The sequence below is a fragment of the Rhinolophus sinicus genome, chromosome 4 (genome assembly GCF_057876585.1).
Source record: "Rhinolophus sinicus isolate RSI-liver-muscle chromosome 4, RSI-T2T, whole genome shotgun sequence".
Taxonomy (NCBI): Eukaryota; Metazoa; Chordata; class Mammalia; order Chiroptera; family Rhinolophidae; genus Rhinolophus; species Rhinolophus sinicus.
Window position 1 is genome coordinate 53,759,753 of NC_142504.1, and position 21,902 is coordinate 53,781,654.

Sequence of the window (21,902 nt, forward strand, 5' to 3'; positions counted from 1 at the left end):
TCAGTTAGCGTACGTTATATGTATATGGTGACCATTGTATGTTTCCATTTCTCTCCCACCCTTGTGGAAGTGTCTTTTTTTTTCTCGCTTCTTTTCTTTTTTCTTTATCCTCCTTCCCTCTCTCCCTCTCTCCTCCTTCTCCTGTTCCTTTCAATTCTAATTACACTGTCTTCTTTATACCACTGCATATTGAGTATGGTGGAATTGTTTAACTGTGTAATTTAGCTATAATTTGCCATAAGGCGTTGTATTGTATCTAGACTAGAAAACAGAAATCTATATCATCCAGAACTTTTTTGAACTTCAATATGAATGAATAATGAGACTAAAGATGCATCCAGGGACTAAGAAATTAGATCAAGAAGCTGGAGACATCTAAAAAGCTGGCAAGTGAAAACTCGAATCTCAGGAAAACTACAGTCTTCCTAACCAGTGGTGGCAGCCAGAAGCCATATTGAAGATGGTCTCTGACTCACTTCTGCCTCCCAAATCTTGGGCAAGTGCATCTAACTGGCAAAATGGAATTTATGTTCAGAACTCTGGGTGCAAGGGAACTAGGACAATTAAAAGAAACAAACCCAGTTTTCTAACCTTTCCGAAGAGAAGAAAGGTGAATGAAATAAAAGTTGAGGGCCAATAGAAATATTTACTATATACATGATTTTTATATAATTTGTGTTGATTTTTATAAATGTACACTTTAAGGCATATAAAATTAACTGTTATAGTGACAATTTAATTCTAGGCATTGGCGTATACAAACATTTAACACAGATCATACACAAGGTAATAGCAGGACTGAGAAAACCAAGGAAGGAATCATACTTTTCCCTCACACAGAGATCAGCTGGAGGTCTAACACCTTCCGATTCTTACACCTGGAACCTGCTCATTCCCAGCTCCATGCTCACTATTTTAATGCACGACAGTCTTTAACCATGACTATTTCTGTGGTGTTACTAAATGTCCTCTGGGAATCCACTGTCAACTCTCTATTCTGTTTTCCACACAGAATCCAGAGCAAACCAAAATTAATAGTAATAACAATTAACAGACTTTTTTTTTGAGCAGTTTAGGTATACAGAAAAAGAGCAGAATATACAAAGAATTCCCATATATCCTCCCACCCCCCACCTTCCCTATTATTGGCATCTTGCATTACTGTGGTAACATCTGTTATAATTGATGAGCCATTATTGATACATTCCTAAGTAAAGGCACAGATAAGAGTTCACTGTGTTGTACATTCTATGCATTTCCGCAAATGTAGAAGAACATGTACCTACCATTATAGTAGTTTCAGTGCTGTAAAAATCCTCTGTGCTCCACCCTCCCTCCACTCATCCACCCCTCCTAACTCCTGGCACCACTGATCTTTTCACTGTCTCCACAGTTTTGCCTTTTCCATAATGTCACATTGTTAGAATCATATGGGTATTTCGCCTTTTCAGATTGGTTTCCTTAAGTTAGTAATATGCATTTAAGGTTTCTCCATGACTTTCTGTGACTTGATAACTCATTTCGTTTCATTGGTGAATAACATTCCATTTTACAGATGTACCAGTTTGCTTACCCATTTACTTACCGAAGGGCATGTTGGTTGTTATAAACATTCGTGTGCAGGTTTTTGTGTGGACGTAAATTTTCAACTCATTTGGGTAACAACCAAAGAGTGGGATTGCTAGATCATTTGGAAAGAGCACATTTAGGTTTTTAAGAAACTTCCAAACTGTCCTCCAAATTGGCATTTCCACCAGCAACGAATGAGTTTCTGTGGCTCCACGTCTTTGCCAGCATTTGGTGTTGTCAGTGTTTTAGATTTTTGCCATTGGATTTAACCATTGTAACAGTGGTGTTTCATTGTTTTGCAAATATATTCTCCCCATCTGTGGCTTGTTTTTTCATTCTCATAACAGTGTCTTTTGGTGAAGTTTGAGGAGAAGTTTCAATTTTAATGAAATCCACCTTTTTCTTTTATGGATCATGCTTTTAATGTTGTATCTAAAAATGTCATTGCCAGGGGCGGATGGGTGGCTCAGCTGGTTAGAGCACGAGCTCTGGGCAATGGGGCTGCCGGTTCGATTCCCACATGGACCAGCGAGCTGCGCCCTCTGCAACTAGAATGAAGTCAATGAGCTGCTGCTAGCTCTAAGTGGCCTGATGGCTCAGTTGGTTGGAGCACGGGCTCTCAACCACAAGGTTGCCGGTTGGATTCCTCGACTACTGCAAGGGATGGTGGGCTCCGCCCCCTGCAACTAACTATGGCAACTGGACCTGGAGTTGAGCTGCGCCCTCCACAACTAAGATTGAAAGGACAACAACTTGACTTGGAAAAGTCCCGGAAGTACACACTGTTCCCCAATAAAGTCCTGTTCCCCTTAAAACAAAAAAAGTCATTGCCAAACCAAAGGTCACCTAGATCTTCTCCTGTGTTATCTTCTTTCTAGGTCTGTGTTTTACATTTAGGTCTATGACTCATTTTGATCTAATTTTTGTAAAATCTGTTTCTAGATTCACTGTTTTGTTTTTGCATGTGGAAGTCCAGTTGTTCCAGCACCATTTGCAGAAAAGACTATTATTTCCCTATTGAATTGCCTTTGCTCCTTTGTCAAAGATCAATTTGTGTGGGTCTATTTCTGGTCTCTGTAGTCCGTTCCATTGACCTAGTTGTTTTTATTCTTTCACCAATACCACATGGTCTTGTTTACGGTAGCTTTATAGTAAATCTTGAAGTCAGGTAGTGTCAGTCCTGCAGCTGCGTTCTTCTTCAATATTGTATTGGTTATTTTTGGTCTTTTGCCTTTACAATTAAACTTTATATTAAATTGGTTAATATCCACAAAATAACTTCCAGGGGTTTTGATTGGGATTGCATTGAATCTATAAATCAAGTTGGGAAGAACTGATATCTTGACAACATTGAGTCTTCCAATCCATGTACACGGAATATCTCCATGTATTTAAAATTTTTTATTTCTTTTGCTAGGTTTGTAGTTGTCCTCATATATATCTTGTGTATATTTTGTTAGATTTATACCTAATTAACTTTCTTGGTGCTAATATAAGTGGTATTGGATTTTTAAATTTCAAATTCAAATTGTTCATGACTAGTATATAAGAAAGCAATTAACTTTCGTGTATTAACTGTTTATACTGCAACCTTGCTATAATTGCTTATTACCGTGTTTCCCAGAAAATAAGACCTAGCCAGACAATCAGCTCTAATGCGTCTTTTGGAGCAAAAATTAATATAAGGCCTGGTATTTTATATTATTATTATATTATACCTGGTCTTATATTATGGTAAAATAGACCGGGTCTTATATTAATTTTTGCTCCAAAAGATGCATTAGAGCTGATTGTGCGGCTAGGTCTTATTTTTGGGGAAACACGGTAGTTCCAGCACTTTTTTCTTTTTATTTGTGATTTTCTATATAGATAATCATGTCATCTGCAAATAGAGTTTTATTTCTTCCTCCCCAATTTGTATACCATTTTCCCCTTTTCTTGTCTTACTGATTAGCTAGGGCTTCCAGTATGACGTTGGAAAGTAGTGGTAAGAGGGGCATCTTTGCCTTGCTCCCAATCCTGGTGGGAAGCATTTGGTTTTTCACCAGTTAGCATATTAGCTGTAGGTTTTGTGTAGATGTTCTTTATCCAGTTTTGGAAGTTCCCGTCTAGTCCTAGTTTGCTGAGAGTTTTAATTATGAATGGATGTTGGATTTTGTCAAAAGCCTTTTCTGCATCTATTGATATGATCGTATGACTTTTCTTCTTTAGTCTGGTGATACATGATGGATTACATTGATTGATTTTTGAACAGTGAATCAGCCTTGCATACCTGGAATCCTACTCGTTCATGGTACATTTCTTTTAAAACATTGTCAAATTTAATTTGCTGCTATTTTGTTGAGGATTTTTGCATCTATATTCATGAGAGATACTGGTGTAGTTTGCCCTTGTAAGGTCTTTGTCTGATTTTGGTATTAGCGTTAATTCTGGCATTATAGAACGTGTTAAGAGATCAGAGTTATATTTCTAAGAAATGAGAAAAGCATATGTGTACCCCATAACCAGCCTTAATAAATCGTAATATTTTTGAAACTTGGATTGGAACACACACCCACCTACCCAAATTTATTTGAAGCCTTCAACTCCCCACCACATCTCCAAATAATTACTGTTATGAATATAGTATTTGTTACTTTTATTCATGTTTTCATACTATTATTTTACACTTATACATCTATAAATAATACAAAATATTGTTTTGCAGGCTTTTACATTTTATGTGAAGACTATCATATAGGCTTGTTTTTTCTTTTCTTTGCTCAAAATTATTTGGATTTAATTAATATTATATCATGAAATTCTAATTAATTAAATTGTTGAATTTTATTACATTTTGCAAATATACAACTTATTCACCCTTTCTCCTATTGGTGGCCAGACTGTTGCTAATCTTTTGATTACTGTAAAGAACATTCTTGAATATGTCTCTTCACAAATTCAAATGCAAGGATTTCTCTAGGTTACATATTGTAAAGGAAAAGAATTCACTTTGTGTCTTACTTCCCTATTTGCAAGAATCATTTCTGCTAGGAAGAGTGCTTTCATATACTTTCATTCAGTAAGAAAATTAACAATATTTTTATGCTGAGTTAATATGAAAACGATGAGGTCATGTTCAGCAGGCTGTTATACAAAGTTTGTGAGCAAATTCAACCTACTATTCCAACTCTAATAAACAAATTTTATGCAAAAATATTTTTAAAAGTTTACTTTTCTATAATCTCATATTGACAGGTAACAATTCTTGGAGGATATTAAATATGAATCTAAGAACGTATAGGAATGAGTCTTTGTCCTTCTGAGTCAACACTTAACAAGTACATCTAACCTAGATTTTATGGTTTCTGCTACATAGTCTCTGACCTTACAAAAAAATCTTTCTAAACATATTTTCATTCCCCAAAGTACTTTTGACAATGTTAGAAAGCTTTCTCATTCTACACTATTCTAACTTGTGGCTGTTTCCAGCTACAATTTTAGGAAAGGCTGAATTATGTTAATTGGGGTTTATAATAATTTTACTCCACAATATCTAGATATGGATTTTCTTGGTTTCAGGATATTGAGCATCTTTGGCTTTACTATATTGCCAAATGCTCTCTAAAGTGATTCTTCCTACCAGTTTATATTCCCATGAGTTGTGTAGGATGCTCCACATCTTCAACACATTGTGTTGTCAGACTTTTACAGTTTTATCAATCTGATGAATGTGATGTGAGGTCATTGTGACTTAAATTTCTTTTTGATTATTAGGGATTCACATGCTTATTGCCCATCTAGGTTTTTGTCTCCTATAATTATATTTCTTGGCCCATTGGGTTGCTTGCCTTTCTAATAGATTTGTAGAAATTGTTTACATATTCTAGATATGAATAATTTATTAGTCATCTGTATTGTAAATAGCATATCCTTTAACTTTATGCTATTTGTTGTGTTTTTAATATTGATAGTCAAGTTTGTCAACCTTTTATGTGCTCTTTGTATATTGTATAAGAAATCCTTCCCTATTCAAGGTATAAAAAATGTTGCCTACATTTTCTTCTAAACATTTTAAAAAATTCTTTTTAGTTTTACTTTTCACATTCAGGCCTTTATTCTACTTGGAATTTCGTTTTTAAATGGTATGAGGTAGGGATATACTATTATTTTTTTCAAAACCATAAACAATCGACCTATTACCACTTACTGTCTGTTCTTGTCCCATTGATCTAGTGCTATCTTAACCATATATCAAGTTTTTATATTTGTGTGAATTTGTTTCTGAAGTCTCTATTTTTTGTTTCTTTAGTCTGTTTATTCTTGCACCAATCAGTGATTAGTTTTACAAGTTTATCTGGTTGAGCAAGCCTGCTTACATTTTTCTTGTTCAACATTTTTTATGGTGAAACTTGACCCTTCCTTCTTTCATATAAATATTGGAATCATTTTTTAAGGTCCACAAAAATTATTTTGAGATTTTGAATGGAATTGGATTGACTTTATAGATTAATTTAAGAAGAATGGACACACATGCAATATTGTATCTTTTCATCCATGAATAATCTACTTAGTCATGCTTTTTAAAAAGTTCTTTAGAAATGCCTTACAATTTTCTGTTGTCTTCCCCTTCTCCACATGCCAGAATTTATTGCAGCGTGCTTTGGAGAGTGGGGCATTTTATTGCATTTTTTTGAGAGCTGTGTGGGAATGTTGTTAATTGTATCATTCTTTGATCCACAGTAGTTCAAAAACATTTGCCTCTCTTGGAGTCATATGCTGACAATATTATCTGGAAACAAGATCAGTTTCATCTCTCCATTTACAAGTCTCAGATCTCTTCTTTTCCCATTTCCTGACAACTTTAGTGTATTTGATTTTAAGCAATTTTTTTCATGTACTGTTATTATAGATCCTCTCATTTAACCAATTAATGAGGTGTATTATAGAAATAAATTTCCAGATGCCGAAATACCATTGTGATTACTGAGATAAACCCCATTAGTTCCTTTTTTGTTTGTAATTGCTTAATTGTGAGGTCTTATTTAGGATTCTTAACAAATATGTTCATAAATGAAATGATCTACAATTTCCATTTTTAGGGTCCTTTGCCAGGTTTGAGATCAAATTAATTCCATAGGTATAAAGTGTGTTGGATTCTTTTTTTTTTACTAAAAATTATTATAATACAGAATTATGTATCCTATGAACGCTTGGTAAATCTGATGTTATTTGTGGGGAGACGACATGATTATCAACTCAGTATCTGTGATGCTTATTGGTTTATTCTTTCTATTTAAGCTGATTATGATAATGTATTTTCTAAAATATTACTTATTTCATCTATGTTTTTAAATGCTTTGGTATAGAGACGGTCATCCTGTTTGTATGATTTTCAAAGCCTTTATTGGTAGTAATAGAATTTCTTCATCTTACTCCTCAGCATACCAGGAAAACAAGTCATCATTTGTCATCTGGGTCCAATGGACCCTTTAATTTTAAAAAATATTTTGTTCTTTAATGAAAATGTAGAGAGTAAAGAGATAGTTAGAAACAACTTTATTAGAAATTTTAATAAGAATGTAAACATAAAAACACAAATTTTTATTTAATATTTTTCTGCTTTTGAAGGTATTTAATACAAAAATGGGTAACATTCCTTAAACACAGCTAGGTGTTCATCAACTGTCATGAACCTAGTATATATTCATCTTATGAATCTTGACTCCAGATTTCAAATGTTTCTCTAATGGGCTCTTGTTTATTATCACTTTGATTCTTTTTGCACTTTCATCTTCAAAATGCAATGTATTTAAGAACTCCGATGTCACATTTTTGTTGAAGAGAGGATGGCGATCTTTTTTGCTTCATAATTGCAGAATATTTTCACTTTCTGATTTCTAAACACCAATTAAAATGGAAAATCCAATTGATTTTTCACTTACATCACCTATTTTTTCAATCACCTGCCTTTAATATTTGTCTATTTACAAACCCTATCAAGTAAATTTATGATGAACAAACACAAAAGATGTTCTTGTCACAAATTATTGTGTGATAAAATCCTTCCTTTTGGATGACTGACTGGATGAGAGTATCATATTTCCTTTTGTCCTTAGAAACATATTGTTTGCTCATTGAATCTTGAGTTTGAGAAAATTTTTTGTCTTGAGATTTTGCTTATGAGTCCAGAGTGCTGATCTTTTTAATAATCATGAAACATCTGTTAATTTTCTTTGCCATTATGGACGAAAAATAAAAAGTGTTAAATTCCTAGTTGGGCCCAAATAAAAGCTTAAAAAATATTTACATAAATTGTGTTGCTAGACTTCTTTTATACCTTCTTTTAAGATGATGCAATATTTGAGGCCATGAAATAAGAAAACTGAAGGGTAATGCAAGTGATAATTTATTTCACTGTTGCATTATTCTTCTAAGTGATCCATCACTTGTTTTCTTACTGCAGTCATTTTTTTTTTTTTCAGCATAGTTCCTGATGTTACACTCAAGGTTAATATTACTTATATTTTTTCCTCTTGTTCTTTTTTTCATTAGTCTTGGTCTACTTTAACCCAAAGAATAGGCTTTTACTTTTGTTGACAGCTCTATAGTTTGTCTTGTTTCACTGACTTATTTTCTGAGGGAGGGTACTTTTTATTCTTAAATTTATTGAACATTTTGGTCAGAAAACATGATCTGCATATCTATCAAATCTTTGAAATTTGCAGAAACTCTTTGTGATTTAGAACATTAAAAATTTATTCTATACTGTGTATATTTGAAAAGAATACATATATACAGAGGGTGCCAAAAAAAGTATACATTTTAAAAGATTTTTAGGATTCATTTGATTCACACCATCTTTCGAGTGAACGTCATACTACACATTGCTACTGTAATTCAACTTTAAAAAGTAACACTACATAGATAACATCTCTTAAAATGTGTACATTTTTGGGCATCCCTGGTATTACATATAATGTCTACTTTATATACCAGTTCTCTGTATCCTTACAAATTCTACATCACTTTTCTAAACTAGCAAACAGATTGATTCCATTTCTCTAATCCAATCTGATAATGTCTTTTAAATTTTTTTTACGTTTTAAAGATTGTTATTACTGAAATATTTGGACTTATTGCTGTCATTTTTTACTTTTTTTCTTCCTTCTCTGACTTCTCTTGGATTTATACAGTTTACTACAGTCCTCTTTCTACCCCCTCTGCTGTGTTGAGATCCTTAAAAATTTTGGTCATCTATTCTTTAAAGTAATTTTGAAAAGTGATGTACTGTTTTATGTATTTTCAAGTCAATATAAAAACACTTTTATCATTAGTTCAAGAAATTGCAAAGGAAGTCATTTCTGTAGTAGTGATATTTTAAGCTAAATCCATTACATTAACCCAATTTAAGTATCACTGCAATTTGATATCAACCATCACTCCTTAAATTAGTAAAAATTTTACACTACTTTATTTGCAATTCATTTCCATTTTACTGCCTCATGTAATTTTTATCTCATTGCAAAATACTGTGATTCGTGAAATCTTTTACTGCTACCCTGTCATATAGCTGCTTTTCAAAATACATAAAAATATATTTATTGAAATAAAAAATATTTTTGGAAATTAAAAAATTCCATTTCTCATGACTGTAAACCTCCAAATGTTAAAGACTGTTGTCTGGATCATCATTAGTATTCAAATGATAAAAACAACAAGTATATCAATTTTAATAAGTTATTAAAACACAAAATAAAGTTTAATTGGAAATGTATCTATTAATGAAATGGATAGTGCTGTATTTTTCTATATTCAAGGGTAAATACTGCTCATTGCTAGAATGAGACATCAATTTTATTCCTATTTTTAAAGTATAGATATAAATGCTGAGAACTCATTCACACATATAAATAAAAAGCGAATTTTATTATAGTAATGCCACTTAGTTCTTGGATGCTTTTTATGTAATATACCACAAATCATAAAACTGATCATTAAATTATTTTTAATGATCATTAATTGACAATTTGATTAAGGTTTCTTCAATTTTGCTGAAAGCAAAGAATTAAAAACCACTCTTACTAAAGACCTTGTTCAGGCCATTTTCCTTCTCAGCTTTTTGGAGTGTTAACCAAAAGGATTTACTAAGACTTACCTACAACTCTTACACTTAGAGTCACCTTGCTTATTGATCGTTAATACAAACTGAGTAAAAACACCCCCATAAAAACTGGAAGTTGCATAGGTTTTTTTAAGGGTGATTATATTATATATAGATTAGAAATTTTGTTTGAAAACCATTTATGCTTTTTATAGAATTAGAACAGAATTTAAGAATCTGAGAAGAGTTAATCCTAATTGAGTAAAGCTAGTTTTTTAAAGTTAAATGCATTGTATCCTAAAACAGTGTTTTACGGACATTTATGCCTATACCTACCTATATGTAAGTATATGCTCTGCTTTTAAGAGTATTGTTTATGCTATTTCATCAAACTAAGACACACATTTTAACATCTCTGAAATTGGATGGCATATCATAGTTTAGTTGACAGTGTTTTTACTAAGTGGTATATAATGGTGAATCATATAATAATTGTGTCTTAGATTAGAAGAAAAATTAGATTAGACTGTGGAAATTCAGAGCAAAAAGATACTGGGTCACTAATAAATTCAGGGCTTATGCAAGGTATACTGATAGTGATCACATTTTATGACTACTACTGATGACTACTATTTTATTTACCGTAAAACCCACAATATATTTGTTAATTTAAACCTAAATACACAGGAATGAAAAAAGCATAGAAATGGCTTGGAGACAAAGAGCAGGAAATTTTGGCTAGATAAAAAATTAATACGAATTTGCAGAATCTAATAATGAACCTGGGAAACGTTAATGAAAATGTTTCTCCTAGGAATCTGAAAAATGCTCTAGAAAATATAAAACCATGAACTTACCTCTGAAATGATCTTTCAACTTTAAGATGTAGTTATTGTCAGAAATAAACATAAAACTTAACTTCCTCCTCCTTGGAATCATGCAAATTATGCTACTGAGACAGGTTTGAGACATATTCACTGTGCTCTTTACCATTATTGATCGTGGTCCATTTGCCTGACAGCAGATCTACCAAAACCCATCATGCTTTTATACCAATCTTGAATATTCTAAGCTAGATGAGGCAAGCAACCTTATGACTTGTTACCTAAAAATAAGGTGACTTTCCCTCGTGCTCTTTTACTTTCACACTATTCACCCCCAAGAAAAGTGTTTTTTCGAAGTCATGAGAAAAAAGGCAAGGTCATTAAACAAAAACTGTCACCACTCTCTACTTGACAACACATCTAAATTCTGAACATCTCCACATGGGCCAATATAACTCATTTCTAAGATCACACTCCACCCATGATGAAAATACATTAATTTTCACCACACTTCCTTGTTGGAAAGGAAGAAAGGTCTGCTTAGGATCAAAGGGAAGGGACATACTCCACATCTTGATGGGGTAGTGGCAAGGTACTGGAGAGTATGTGGGACCTAAAATATTGTTGGGGTCATTTGAGAAATACAGGTTTCTCTTGTAAAGTGAGGAAGTGTGACTATGAAAAGGCAGAAGGGAAAATGAGCAATTGATCATGGGAATGCTCCTTAGGTAGATCAGTTTTCAGAGAGTACATATGGGAATTGAGGATCTGGCTCTGGATCCCCAAAGCTATCTATGCTTGCACACCCCTTGGAAAGTTGACTACTTCCAGGAGTATACATACCGTTGTTTGAAGACCCAGCTATAGATTATTTTTCCATTCTTTAATTATATGAATATTTAAGATGCTTACTTAACTATAAATTTTTTTTCTAACAAAATTATTTAGTATTTCTGTAGAGGTAACAATGGGTATTCTAGAACACTAAGAAAAATCATTTAAAGAATAATCCATTTTTTTCACTCAGCTAAACAAAAATAGGCTAATAATACAAACAACCCAAAATATCAATGTGAAAAGAACTTGGACAACTGAACACATGACTGACTAGAGCAATACAGCAATGTACCTTTGCTGAAATAAAAATATATTCCTCTAAAGAAAATTAGAAAAGATCAGACCTCTGGAAGTAGATGTTGGTAACGTGGCAGGAAAAAAACTTTAGAATTAGTTGTTTAAAATTACACTTATAAAGTAGTACAATAAAATGCACATAAACCATTACAACAGTTACAGTTTGAAAGTCTTCCAAATATGAAAAACTTTAGCACAAAATCCTTCCTGCCTTCTTTTTTCTTTGCCAATAACCCAGTGATCTCTAAGAGATGGCTTAACAATTATTTCCAAAAGCCATTTCCTACAGATTTAAGCACCTACTATTTTTTCCAGGCATCATTCTAAGAGCTGAGGAGATAGGGGTGAATGAGAAATAGCTTACAATTTATTGAGTGCTTACTATGTGCCAGGCTCTGGCTTAAGAGTTTCACACATGTAAACCCATTTAATCCTCAAACACAACACCTCTATGATATGGGTACTATTAATTTCTTCATTATACATATGAGAAAACTGAGGCATAGAGAAGTTAAATAACTCATCCAGCTCGTAATCAGTGGTAGTAGTCCTGGGTTTTCACGGAGATTTTATTAATCTAAAATCCTTCCCTTTTCATTTTCTTCTTTGCCTCTATGAAAGACCTAGCAAACAAATAGTACTGGGGATGGCTCAAATAGGTGTGGCCATTTCATTTTTAGACATTTATTCTGGGACTGTTTAAGCGAAATTTTAACTAGCTCTATTTTCATGTATTATAACCTCAAAATATCTAAAAAGCCTGGTTAAAAATTTTTTTGGAAAAATCTCTTTATATTTTTCTCTCCATTACTGTAGGTAAACATACATAGCATTCCTTCCTGTGGAAAACCATTTCTCCAACCCAGGTAGGCCTAGCGGGGCTGAGGATCACAGGACCCTATCTCATTGTTGGGGTAGGTCCACTGTTCAAACTAATTAGGCCACACTGCCTTGGTCATAGTTATTGGATCAGGACTACCGAAACATGAGCTAAGCAAGGCTAATCTGTCATCCCTGGGAAATGTCCTCTTCACAATGGAAGTGAGATGGCTGGTAGCCAGTCATCAAGAGAAAATGACTCTACAATACTGAGAGATGTGGAGAAATTCAGACACAAAATACTTTGATCTAGCTATGCAAGAAATAAATATATCCTTGCCCTTTCCAGCTAAATGAATATGAAGGGTTTAAAATTTTTTTTTTTACTTAAGTGAGTGCCTGCGACTTCCAATCAAGTTTCAATGCATTTTTACAAAAGCATTACATAAAACATGCACATAGAACAATTGTTATAATAGGAATAGAAATCTCCTTTATTCACTTCCTTTACCCCACTTTTACTTATGAACAAACATAGAACTGTCTACAGCTCAAAGGATCGTTTATCTCTTCTATTTTCAAACGTAGTAGGCAAAATATTTACTTATGAATTCTAACTAAGTGATTACAAAGCATTACTTTAATATTTCTACTTCTTTAGCATATGACAAAACCACAATATAGCTAGAAAGACAAAATGTTTTATTTTAAAACACTGGAAAAACATTAAAAGACAAATGTCCATTATATTACCAAGAATGTTAACTATTTGGAAACTATAAATTTTCTAATTTGTGGTAGGCACTTCCAAAAGAGCTAAATTTGCAATTTATTCTACCATATGTCTTCTCTAACACCAACAATATTTGATAAGATGAAAAATACCAAGAAGCCCTAACTAATTATTCAATCAAAGTCACCATGTTAGGGTTCAACTTAATTACACAAGTAAAAGTTTTGTCCAAGATGTTCCTGACACATGAGGCTTCCAGTTGAATTTCAGAAATGTTAACAAAAGTATCTTCCTTTTTTGCCTGTGAATGTTTGAGTATTGCTGTATCGTTGGCTTATATCCACTACAGATACTGGTTCTAGGCCAGCCCAAGGGTCTTCAAGCATTGAAGGCTTGAAATAACTTTCCAACTCATTAGATATTCTTTTTTCTCTACCACGCCCTGATCCAAAAGGTGTAGATGTCCTTGGAGAACCCTTTAGAAAAAAAATCAGTTAAAAATAACATTTAGTAACGATAACTGGTACTTTTTCTTTAAAAGCTAGTTGGGATCACATTGCTAGTTAAAAGTTGTGCCCTGAATTCAAATATGTTCAACTTCAAAGTCTTCCTTCAATCTAGTGTTTTTGTTTTTAAAAAGCATTTAAACTAATTTGATATGCTCATTTATTAATAATTCCATGCCCATTGTCACCTCACTTTTGGGTTTCTAATGTAGTAACTTTGCAGAACTATCAAATGGTGAAGTAAGAAATAACTATATTTCATTTCTTCCTCAAAATTTCCAGTGTCTTCTGAAGAAAAATTAAAACTTTTTAACCCCATAGCTTCAAAATTTCTAGAACCTTTCCATCTGATTAGCTCCAGACTCAAAGGGGTGGAGTTGGTTTAGCATAAGGAAAGTTGGAAAAGCACCGAGTACATGCAAGTTATAAACCACAGAAATCCTACACACCACAAATACTCTCTCTAATCGTCCCGTATTCACTCTCACTGAGAGAAATGGGAAACTTACAACCATCACCGATTTTTCCCTTGAGAGGACTGGTAGCAGAAGCCAGCTTGGTTCGAAAACAAAGGCCGGAAAAAAGTGCCAGCAAATAGAAGGATGGTACTAGCCTATAAACAACGCTCTAAACTAGATGAAGTCTATGTGGGAATTCATTTGCTTTTTTCCCTCTAGAAGACCCGGGCTCAGAATAATTAACTGGGAACAGTCGGCAAAGCCCCTGACAAAGGAGATGGAATTAGGGAAATCTGTGAATGAGTGGCAGTGTAGCGGCTAAAAGCAAGAGGGCTCTAGAAAGTAGGGCTCTGCCACTTTCTAGGGTAATCTAAGAAAGTTACTTAACTTCTCTGAGCCTCAGTTTATTCATCTAAAAAGCAGGGCTAACAATAGTGTCTCACTTCATAGAGGATTAAACAAAATAATCCACCTAAAGGGATTATTAGTCCAATGCCTGCCATACAGTAAGAGCTCAGCAAACGCTGGCTATTTATTACCTGGGGGTGGGTCAGCTGCTGCCCTGGGGAGTAGCCGAATTGCTGCTGGGACCCCGCGGGAGACCTGGAGTAGGAGCCAGGGTAACCGCCAGGGGACGGAGACCCGAACCGGCCCCCCGGGAAGCTGCCGCCGTGTCGCGGAGAGTGGCTGCTCCCGTAGGGTCTAGACCGGGGCCCGTAAGGCGACGTGTGGTGCTGGCTCCCGTACCCGTCCCGAGGGGAGGGCGGCCGTGGTCCGCCTCCGCCAGGGGTACCCCGGAAGCTGCTCCCGCTACCCCAACCTCCTACACCCGGGCCGGGGTAAGGAGGGGTAGGGGGTCGAAAATTCTGTCGGTGCATATCAGGAGACGAAAACCTCACTGCCGTGTTCTCTCCCCGGAACTGCCCCGATCAACCCTTCACAGAGCATTGGTGGTCCTTTACCAAAACAGTCCTCCGGCTGCTAGCACCGTACAACACATTGGTTCCGGACTCACAAAAGGTTCCGCTAGGGGCAGAGGGTTAAGTGGGTTATTGAATTGGGTATCGAATGACCGAATTTAAGTGAACAGAGTCGTGGGAGAAGAATTCTCTTCTTTTTCAGGAAAGCCGAACACACCCAGCTCCAGCACGGTCTTCGCAGTCTCGCGGTCTTTGGTCAGGACCCATTAACTAGACGCGTGCCCAGCGAGCGATGCGGCACGGGAGCGCTCCGCCCAGCGCGGCTCCGCCCGGCGTGGCCAGGCCCCGCTAGCTCGGGGCGGGGTGTGAGGTGGCCGTGGGCGCCCCCAGCGGCTGTGGGCGGCGCGCGCACTGGGTTCTCTCCTCACCGCTGGGACCGAGGGTATCTGAGAGGCGCGCGATGCTGGCAACACTGGCGAGGGTCGCGACTCTGCGGAGAACCGGCTTTCTCTCCGGCCCGGGCAGCAGGAGGGAGCTGTGGACGGGCCGCCCGCAGTCAGGTACCCTCCAAGATTCGGTTGGTGCGGCGAAGGGGATCCCAGCCCCAGACCCCTACCTCAGGCGGCATCCTGAGTAGAGCGCCCATGCTATCCTGAAGTTTCTGCTGCCCCCGCAGCCCGCCTTTTGGCCGTTGCCTCCCCGCGCACTGGCTCCGTCGTCCCGCGGCGGGCCTTGCACCGCTCTCCGGCCGCCCCGGGGTCACCCTGGCCCGCACCCGGGGTCGGGAGCTCGCTGCAGCGGCTCGCCCCGCGCGCGGTCTTACTGGCGGACGTCTCCCCTCTCTGGGGTACCCCTACCCTCTCTTCCCCCAAGTGTAGGTAACTAAACATGTACACCCGGCCGCGTTTCAGGAGGGAGTTCAGAGTGCCTCTTTAATTTGAGGGAGAAGCTGTGCTAACAAATGCCGGACTTTACTCCCTTCCTTGGATTAGCAGGTTAGGGAGGTGGGTAGGAAGCAGGGATACTCATTTTCAAAGAGCAAAATTTGGCCAAAGCTCTTAAAATCTTGATTCTTTCACAGACTTTTAGTTATAAAGAAAAATGTGATAATTCAAGAATGATACCTAATGTATAATAAAACGCCTTTGTACCAGGCAACTGTCCTAGAATTTGTTTAGAATTTGAAATTTGGATTTACTACAGCTTTATAGAACTTTCTTTAGTCCCTCAGAATGTGGAATGATAATCACTGAGTCCTGAAATAAGCTTGTATGAAACATAAAGAACTTTAGGACTGATTCTTGCAGCTGCCACTCCTCACTGTCTCTTTTACATGTTTTGTGACATGCCTAGCTGGAGTGTGCCTTCTCAGGTTCCATACTCTTTGATGGATGGAGATCCACAATTTTCTTTTGTTGTTCATTCTGAGGGAATTTGGTTCACCAAATTTCTCGTTTGAAGCAAATTGTAGAATCAATCAAGGCAGTAGAGTGTCATCAAGGCTTTCGAAGCAATTAAGGCCCGAGGAACCCAGATTATGTACTTTACTATATACTTATGTTCTGGCCCAAAATTCTCCTTTCTGGGCATTGTCTTTGGTGCTTAGTTTAGTACTTGGTAATTGGGCACTCAGTTCTTAAATGAATGAATGAGTCACATCATACTGGTCAGTGATTCCCACCTGATGTCCTTTTTATATCATCAACCAATCTACTTTTCCTGGGTGGAGGGAGCAGGAAAATGAGGGTGACAGGAATCAGAATGCCTTTATTAATTATTTTATAACTGGCAAATGATTTCCAGAATTGCGTAAAATACTGTAAGTGGTCTTTTTACTTGGCTTATACTTCCAAATACTCTTCCCTATAGTGATATCTTGCTATCTTCTGCACGTATGAATTTGCATTAGAAAAGGGGGAGGGAAAGAAATACAGAGAAAACTTTTTGACAGGTAGGTTATGCATGACAGTGTGCCCTTCATCACCTTTGCAGATATATATGAGGATTGAGGGAGAATAAATTATTAATAATTATCTTGTAGAACAAACAAAAAGAGTCTCGAGGCTTTGGCTAGAAATAAATGATAAAGATTTGTTTAAGGGTCTTAGGGTTTGCAAACAGGAAACACAACTAGGCAATACCCAGAAGAAGACACAAAAGCTGAGTTCTTAAAGTACATTTTTGAGAAGTATTAACCCTGCATTCTTAGCCTCTGGATTGGTTCGAGATAGTAATCCCCTAGATGACTGGTGATCTGGATAATGGATGTCAGGTGGTCTGAACATTCTTTCCTTAGCCCTTCAGGGAATAATCAGAGGGTTATCTGAATAGAATAGTTTCCTCATACTTCAACTTATTTGATTTTAGTAATTTAGCAGCTTGACTATAGTGACTATTTTATTTCTTCACTTTATTCCTGAATATGAAAACTCCATATTCCACTTGGATTACTTCTGAGAATAGGCCACTTCTCAGGTGAGAAACTGGCCTAGAGAAGTTAAGTGACTTGCTTTAATTCACATTGCAAGTAGAGGTGGGACCAGAACTCAGTCTTCTCGCATCTGTTAAACTAAAAGGGGTTCGTTTTGCCTGCACGCATCAAAGCCAAACAAGATATCAGGGGTTTGTAGCAAAAAAAGTAAAGCTTTATTTAAGGAAGTGGTTCCAAGCCGGAGACACAGGTGGGCTAGTGCTTAAAGACCTGGCTCCCCATGACCCCTAGGGGTTAGGTTATATAGGGGAAAGATTATTAGTCATGGTGGCTAAGGGAGTTGGTGTGGTAGGCTCTACTTGTTGGTCAGGGCTAGGGTAGGAGGCACTTGATATTGCATCAGATCCTGATGTCAGTCATGGCATCATTCTTCCTGGTCTCGAGGGGATGCGGCTGGTCGGGTCCAGTCACCATGGGTCTGGAATCAAAACACAACTGCTTTCGAGATGTTACCTTTAGTTTGACAGAAACTCTGTTTCTGTGGTCAGTAGACCTGAGGCTTTGTTCCTAAGACTGTTTGAGGGTAACCTAAGGGCTTAACGAGTAAGAGAGGGGTCACAAAGGTGGAAGGATAAGGAAAGAACAGAAGCAAGTGAGCCATGGTGCTATTAGACTTTTTGAAGGCCAGTTTGAATCAAGGGGAAAGAAAAGAGAAAAAGTAGTTTTTAAGGAAGTGAAGTTTTTGAAGTGGCTGCTGGATTTTATCAAATGCTTTTTCTGCATTTATTGATATGACCATATGAATTTTATTTTTCATTTTGTTAATGTGGTGTATCCTGTTAATTGATTTGTGGATATTGAACCAACCTTGCATACTAGGAATGAATCCCACTTGATCATAGTATATGATCTTTTTAATGTATTGCTGAATTCGGTTTGCTAATACATTGTTGAGGATTTTTATGTCTGTCTTCATTAGGGATATCAGCCTATAGTTTTTTTTTTTTTTGTAAAGTGTCTGGTTTTGGAATCAGGGTAATGGTGGCCTTGTAAAATGAGTTTGGGAGCCTTCCGTTCTTCTGGGTTTTTTGGAATAGTTTGAGGAGCATAGGTGATATTTCTTTTTTAAAAATGTTTGGTAAAATTCACCTGTGAAGCCATCTGGTCCAGGACTTTTGTTTGTTTGGAACTTTTTGATTACTGATTCAATTTCATTGGTAGTAATCAGTCTGTTCAGTTTTTCTGTTTCTTCTTGATTCTGCCTTGGAAGATTATATGCTTCTAGGAATTTATCCATTTCTTCCAGTTGTCTGATTTGTTGGTATATAGTTGCTCGTAGTATTTTCTTAAAATGTTTTGTATTTCTGTGGTGTGTGTTGTCACTTTTCCTTTTTCATTTCTGATTTTATTCATTTGGTTCCTCTCTGTGTCTTGATGAGTCTGGCTAACGGTTAACTAAGATTTTTTGGTGTTTCTTTTTTCAGTGGATTTAAATATACATATATTTTGTAGAATCTTGTCTTCAAAAAAAAAAAAACAACACAAAAAAAACCACACCATACTTGGAAGCCCAAAATATGAGCACAGATGGGCTGTGTTTGAAGCAGGAATTGGGATCCTAGAGCCCAGCTCTAACTCAGTATCTCTACTTTAATTGCCCTACTGAAAATGGGCTTCTGGGGCACCTCTGAGGAATTCCCAGGGATTTTTAGTAAGGGTTTGAAAGCGAGTTTTGTAGGAGTTGTCAAGTATTAACGAGTGCTGCAAATATAAATACTTTGGTTAATTTTACTATCTATTATCAAGAAGTGAATATTTTCATGTTTCTGCATGGTCAGGGCTTTCTAAACTAGAAACTAGAACCTGGGTTAAAGGACAAGCCTTGGAAGTTAAAAGATGACTGAATAGATGGTTAAGGAACTCCCAGGAAGTTTATGTTTATATTTCAAAGGGGTATAAAACTCAGAGCCTTGGAGATATTTCCACAGAGTTAGGTTGTAAAACCAGTGAAGTTTATCTTCCCCCTGGAGATATTCCAGAGGGTAAGAACCCAGAAACCTTTCCCTTTTCTTCCCAAGGAAACTTTGCTTACCTTAGGGAGATTAACTTTTTCTGCCTTTTCCAGGGAAGGTGGCAACCAGGCAGCTATCCTATACAGATTGCCAGAGTCATAATTTTGGGGACTTTTCCTGTATGTGTAGGCTGAACAGTTGGCTCTCATTACAATGGCTGTGGCAAATTAGATGTGGGAAATGGTGCGTTTCTTGATATAAGTAACAATAGCTGATCTCTGATCTAGATACCTGTTTACTTTGAAATATTACGAATAAACATAGATATTAAAAACATTTTTGATGTGAAACTTTTTTTAGGACAGGAGAATGAATTAATAATTTCTGTGTATAGAAATATTTGTGTGTATACTTAGAGCATACTTAATATTTATTTCCTGAAACTTTTTAGATTATCTCAGTTTTCCTTATAGAGGTCCTATTGTTTCATGATAAAGCCTGACACTAGTAGAAATGGAAATGCATCTTTAGGAGATGATTGGCTCACTTATTGATAGGGTTAGGCATGCACTGAACACATTAGACCACTTAACTGTCACTTAAGCAATGTTCTCCTTGGTAAATCCAGTATTAGAAACAGTTTGTTCAAGAGTCTGAGTGCCAAACTCTTTGTTGATCCTTTTAATTCTAAGCACATATCCATTGTCCATGGTAATGAAGCACTGGTGAAATGTTTTATACATATTTACTTCTTTGTAGACTAATATTCTTCACCCAGGTGTAACACAGGTATTAATACATTAATTCACACTTAAAAGTTTTCATTGAAAATAATAAAATTGCTGACAGAATACTTCGATATGAAGAAAAATGTAGGAGTATGAATATTGTGTTTCAGACATAAATTTTTGTTTTAAAATGAGTACATAAAATCTTAATGTCACTAGAATTTGTATCTTTCTATTTTTACAGTTATAAAAACAATACATGTTTTTTTGTAGAAAACCTGAAATGTTTGGAAAAATAAGAAGCAAGAAAAAATGTTAATCTCTTATCCAAACAGCAACTACTAATACCGTGTTTTCACGAAAATAAGACCTAGCCGGACAATCAGCTCTAATGTGTCTTTTGGAGCAAAAATTAATATAAGACCCAGTATTATATTATATTATATTATGTTATTTTATATAATACTGGGTCTTATAGTAAAGTAAAACTGGGTCTTATATTAATTTTTGCTCCAAAAGATGCATTAGAGTTGGTTGTCTGGCTAGGTCTTATTTTTGGGGAAACATGGTATTTAAGTAGAGAAAATATACCTCAGTTAGTTTAAATCTTTAAAAAGGAAAATAAAAGCTTTTAAATGGGAAAACCAACTATACATGAATATTTTATATAATCTGGACTTGGAAAAACATGATACCTGTGCAGAAAAGGGTTAATATAGCAGGCTTTAGGCTATTATTTAGAAGGACCCTCTAATAAGTTTGGCTCTTGGTTAGCATCTGAAAACTTGACACTTGAACTGCTTCCTAATTAAAAGGGTGCCCAGATGGTTTGTACAATAAATATAATTTATGATGAACACTTTCTTTTCTTCTGGGAGTCTGGGATTTTGGTACATGGAAAGCAGAGTGCCTGTGAAAAGCCCTTAACAAAAACCTTGGATTCTGAGTCTGTAATAGATTTCCCTGAGCAGAAACATTGCACGTTACCATATTTTTTGTTGTTGGAGAAAGAAGCATGCTTGGAGTGGCGCCTCCGGGGAGGGAGAAGACAAGATGTCTATTCATGGATTTTCCTAGAATCTGCCTGTCTTTTCCCCTTGGTGAGCCTATCATGTATCATTTTGCTATAATAATCCTTAGTTTACTTATGAATACATTTATATGCTGAGTCCTGTGAATCCTTTTAGCAAATCACTAGAAGTCTGGGTAGTCTTGAGGAACTCTGGAACAATACCAAAGGCAGAAAGTAGAACAATTGATTTTTTGAAAGTGAAATTCCAAAACAATTCAAAAAGCAAATAGCAGATAGGGGAAAAATACTTTTGTTACTGGAGAACAAACTCTTCTCTGCATGGTATCCAGGATTTTGGTATCCCGAACAAAGAATTGAGCGGGACACCAAAAGGCTGTGGTGAAAGAGCAGTTTATTAAAAGCCAAAGTACACTCTAAAGGATAGGAGTGGGCCTGAGCAAAAGTGTGGCTCAAAAGGTGACGACTGGCGAGGACTTGGAATTTTTATTTCCTTTTCTTCTAGAATGGGCTACTCCTCTCTGAGTGTGGGGTCTCTTGCTGGCACTTATGACTGACAGGAGACCATTACCTCATCTTTTCAGACTGCGCATGTTCCTTCCCAGAATTCAGTCTGTTATAATGATATTAATGAACTTCTGAGCATATGCATGAT

The 21,902-nt window shown here is 36.3% G+C and overlaps 2 protein-coding genes across 29 annotated transcripts in view; one reads left to right on the plus strand and one right to left on the minus strand.

Annotated features, from left to right (window-relative positions):
* MPLKIP (M-phase specific PLK1 interacting protein) overlaps positions 1 to 15,264 on the minus strand; it is a 74,756-nt gene extending 59,492 nt beyond the window's left edge. For 2 of the 4 annotated variants that reach the window (XR_016021098.1, XM_088797849.1), the window contains exon 1: positions 14,666 to 15,264. Coding sequence is in view for 3 of the 4 variants with exons in the window: in XM_088797849.1 (XP_088653975.1) it covers positions 14,666 to 15,004 (339 nt within the window). In the remaining variant the exon portion in view is untranslated. Of the gene's footprint in view, positions 1 to 11,672; positions 13,639 to 14,665 lie in introns of those variants that run through there. The other 2 variants (XM_019710234.3, XM_019710236.3) reach the window with 2 other exon arrangements.
* A 97-nt stretch (positions 15,265 to 15,361) lies between these two features.
* The window catches only part of SUGCT (succinyl-CoA:glutarate-CoA transferase), a 743,714-nt gene continuing 737,173 nt past the window's right edge, over positions 15,362 to 21,902 (plus strand). For 4 of the 25 annotated variants that reach the window (XM_088797826.1, XM_088797827.1, XM_088797825.1 and 1 more), the window contains exon 1: positions 15,367 to 15,606. In XM_088797826.1, coding sequence (XP_088653952.1) covers positions 15,507 to 15,606 — 100 coding nt within the window. In that variant the 5' untranslated portion in view covers positions 15,367 to 15,506. Of the gene's footprint in view, positions 15,607 to 21,902 lie in introns of all 25 variants that reach the window. The other 21 variants (XM_019710224.3, XM_088797836.1, XM_088797835.1 and 18 more) reach the window with 8 other exon arrangements.